The sequence below is a fragment of the Habropoda laboriosa genome, unplaced genomic scaffold (assembly GCF_001263275.1).
Source record: "Habropoda laboriosa isolate 0110345459 unplaced genomic scaffold, ASM126327v1 scaffold22, whole genome shotgun sequence".
Taxonomy (NCBI): domain Eukaryota; kingdom Metazoa; phylum Arthropoda; class Insecta; order Hymenoptera; family Apidae; genus Habropoda; species Habropoda laboriosa.
In genome coordinates this window covers 2,018,494-2,022,195 of record NW_017100261.1, presented here as the reverse complement: position 1 = coordinate 2,022,195, position 3,702 = coordinate 2,018,494, and the positions used below count along the sequence as shown (strand labels likewise).

Genomic DNA, 3,702 nt, shown 5'->3' with positions numbered 1-3,702 from the left:
AATAAGACGCACAATACTCGTGTGGAACTTTCGAGATACATATTACGTGGCGACTCGAACTCTTGTGTTCAAGCTTAACGGGGAATAAGGTCTTTTGTGAATATAAAGTATACACGAGACCACGGGACTTTGTCGTGGCTGTTCCGATGGCAAGTTTCTCCCCGTGAATGCGACAAACGGCAGATTTAGGAGGTTCATTAAACAGCGTTCTCTTCTTATTTTCAATATTAAGTATTTATTACATACAAGCATTTATACAATACGAAGTATTTTTAGACATGACTGATGATATTTAGCATTCTCAGTGTTTGTATGTTTAGAAACATTCGTTCGTATGTATTGGGATTATTATTATTATTATTACTGTTATTATTATTATCATTATTATTATAGTTATTATTATTACGTGTCCTTATAGAGTAAGTTTTAGTTAGACCGAATAGAATAGTTTGAATAAATAAACTCGATAATATAGCCATTGCATACTTCTTGTTCTCGAGAAAAGCAGCGCCCGTTACGTTTCTTTCTTTCTTTCTTTTCGTCGTTCCCTTCGAGAATGGTTGAAAATAATCCACGTGGAGTTATCGAGTTGCGAATACGTAAGAAATGAATTCGAATTCCCTCGCGGTATTATTGTATCGTTCAGCTAACACGCGCGCTTAACGAAGCTTAGGCAATTAAAAGTGTCTTAGTTTCTGTACAGCAGTGTGTGCTACAATTTCTCGATAAAAATACATATTCTGTTGTTGGCTGTTGTTTTCTTCCTTTGTTTTTCATTTTTCGTTTCCTTTCCCTATCCCTTTCGACGTTTTAAAATTATCATTAGTTCTTAGGTTTTGCGTAATAGAAATAATCTGCGATACAAAAACACTGCGGCATTACATACGTATAATATGTGCTCGAAGTCCTTAAATTAATTATAATTTCGAGGGGAGAAGAACCGGTAGCAAGCAATGCAGCGTAGAATTCCTTGAAATTGATCGCGACAGAGAATGTATGCAGAAAGAAATCAGGGGAACTCTTGGTAATATCGTACGTAGCACAAACGTGAGAAGATTAAAATAAACAGAGAGAGAGAGAGAGAGAGAGAGAGAGTAAGAGAGAGAGAAGAGAGACAAACGGTATATAGAGTTTGTATAGATTGGTGATAATCCTTTTCAGGCAGGTCGATGACTTTTTTTGCTTTCCTCTTTATTTCTGCTACTTGAAAAATTAGGATAATCGGATTTATACTTTATTACCCATCGTATAAACAACCTTATAAGGTCAGACAATATTATTATGCACCTGCGATTGCGCAAGTGTTCTGTAAACACAAAGCATGCTAACGATATTGATTTTATAATAGTATGCCACAATAGTAACAAATAACTCATGTCTTAGACACCAATTACAATATTTTTCCCTTCGGTAAACATCAGGCATTTAAAATTATCGGTTTCTATCTGTATACTAGTATGAATACCACTATAATGAATTAGCCACCACTATAATGGATAACGAATAAACGTGACCTCGAGAATTTCCTTTTTTCTTTTCTTTCTTTTGCTCTCGTGTTCGATTTCCCGTGAGATATTTCGCGAAGCTGAGGCCTTCCTTCTTCGCCGGAGAATTTCCATTACAATTATGCTAATGTTTCCGGGCATGTGAAACAAACGTTGTGGAATATTTGCATTTCGTCTCTCGCCTATCGGTAGCTAATAAGTAAAACATCATTTACAAACAAACGTGTAACGTGTAGCTATCGGTTTTCCTATTTCGTAAACGTAATGCAGTGGCTATTTCACAAAGCAACCGCGCCCGTCTCTTCGTCATCGTCGTCGTCGTCGTCATCACAGCTAGAAAATTTATGTTAGTTTCTAATATATATATATATAGAAAAAAAAAAGAAAAAAAAACGAAGAAGAAGAAGAGTAAGAGAAGAAGAAGAGGAATATGATAAAAACAGTAAAATTGCTTGACTAGTGAGCGCACGCCCCAAAATGTAGTATGGAAGAAATGTGTTCATTATTATTTTTTTCTTTTTTCTCTTTTCTTTACATCATATCTGCAGAGGATCTTACTAGATATGATTATACATAGATTCATTTTCTATACTCAAATTCTATAAGGTAATATTATTACTATCTCTTATGTAAGGACAATCATTGGAGCTTACCTCCTACATCATTTTGGCAGATATATGTTCCGTAAAATGTTTCAACCAATTCACAATCTTGTGCCATGTTTGTCAAGCCGTTTTACACACTCGTTTACGCATAAAAATGTTTTCTTTTTTTCTCTTTCTTTTTTCGCTTTTTCGTGTTTCTCGGTTTGTTTGTTTGTTTGTTTCCTTGTTTGTTCGTTCCTTCGATACACCGACTGATTCGTGTCGTCAAATTCGATAAAAAATCCCGTTCCATTTCGTATATTATTATCCCGATTAAAAAAAGAACATTCTGAACGTAAAACGTTAGAGCACGTGGGCGAATGTAGTTAAATCAATGTGTGAAATGAATTTAACGAAATTTCATACACACGATAAAATCTATATTACGCGTATATCCGTTCGAAATGAAATATGTTATAAACAGGCCTTATTTTCCCCATTAAAGGTCCTCTAAAAGATTAGATTTATATCTAATAGCATACTATAACGGACTGAGTGCCTATTTGCTGTTGCATAATATTATTAATTAACATTATATATTATTTTACATTTTTTTCTCGTGACAACGCTCGAAGGACAAAAGTAAAGTTTGTCCCTTACTGACGTAGTGCCCCCACTCTCCTATAACTTGGATCTCCGTTTTCTTTTTTCTACACACATCGATAGCGCTTATTTACATTATCTCATAAATGACGTCATCTCGAATTATTGTATACCTATTGCTCGGTGTGTAAGCAACACGGGTATATTTATTCATTCTTTCTTTCTTTCTTTCTTTCTTTTTTTTTTTCTTTCTTTCAATCCAATATCTGTTCTCTTCTTCCTTTCACCAGAATGTTTAATACGCGCATTATGATAAAAGATCTGCAGACCAAGAACAATGATGGTTACATTCACAGAAAATATTTGCACAACATGGATTATTATTACGCACGATGTCAGAGTATCGCGATATTTAAATACGCAACACACGTACCTGGTACTTGACTATTATCTTGTGGTTTGTTGTTAATAAAAGAATCATGGAACGGATTTACATTGGCATTAGCAGCGGTAGGCATATATGTGTTCGTCATTGGAGTGAAAGGTATAGCCGCTGGATTGAAGTTCGAGTTGAGGGTGTCTTCGTTCGCCAAATTAGTTGTCTGTTGGAGTTTCGGGCCACTACCGATATTGTCGAGGGCCTCCCATTCCTCTACGGTTAACAGTAAGTCCGCCACGCGCTTTACTGTGCTATAAAATCAGCGAAAGGAAAAACATACAAATACTAAATAATAGGCGAACAACAAAAACTAGATACTACTGCGTCAGCGTATTGTAATTTCTAACGCGAAATTACAATTGGCTAAATTGGTTAAGCCAATTATATAGACGACTCATACCTTGAAAACGCTCTATCACACTAAAATTAACATACATAGGATATATGTATACATACAATAATCGTACAATTCATTTGTCATTTAACTATGTTCGTTTCTTAACGTAAAGTTTATATATATATATATAAATGTGTATATAAATTATCTAAAAAAAGTGTCTAAACGTTCGAT

The 3,702-nt window shown here is 34.8% G+C and overlaps 1 protein-coding gene across 12 annotated transcripts in view; it reads right to left on the bottom strand.

Moving 5' to 3' along the window:
• Positions 1-2,312: 2,312 nt before the first annotated feature.
• The window catches only part of LOC108572791 (caldesmon-like), a 268,746-nt gene continuing 267,356 nt past the window's right edge, over positions 2,313-3,702 (bottom strand). For all 12 annotated transcript variants that reach the window (XM_017935078.1, XM_017935086.1, XM_017935084.1 and 9 more), the window contains 2 exons: positions 3,126-3,382; positions 2,313-3,013 (listed from right to left, as the gene is read on the bottom strand). In XM_017935078.1, the coding sequence (XP_017790567.1) occupies positions 3,000-3,013; positions 3,126-3,382 (271 nt within the window). In that variant the 3' untranslated portion in view covers positions 2,313-2,999. The remainder of the gene's footprint in view (positions 3,014-3,125; positions 3,383-3,702) is intronic.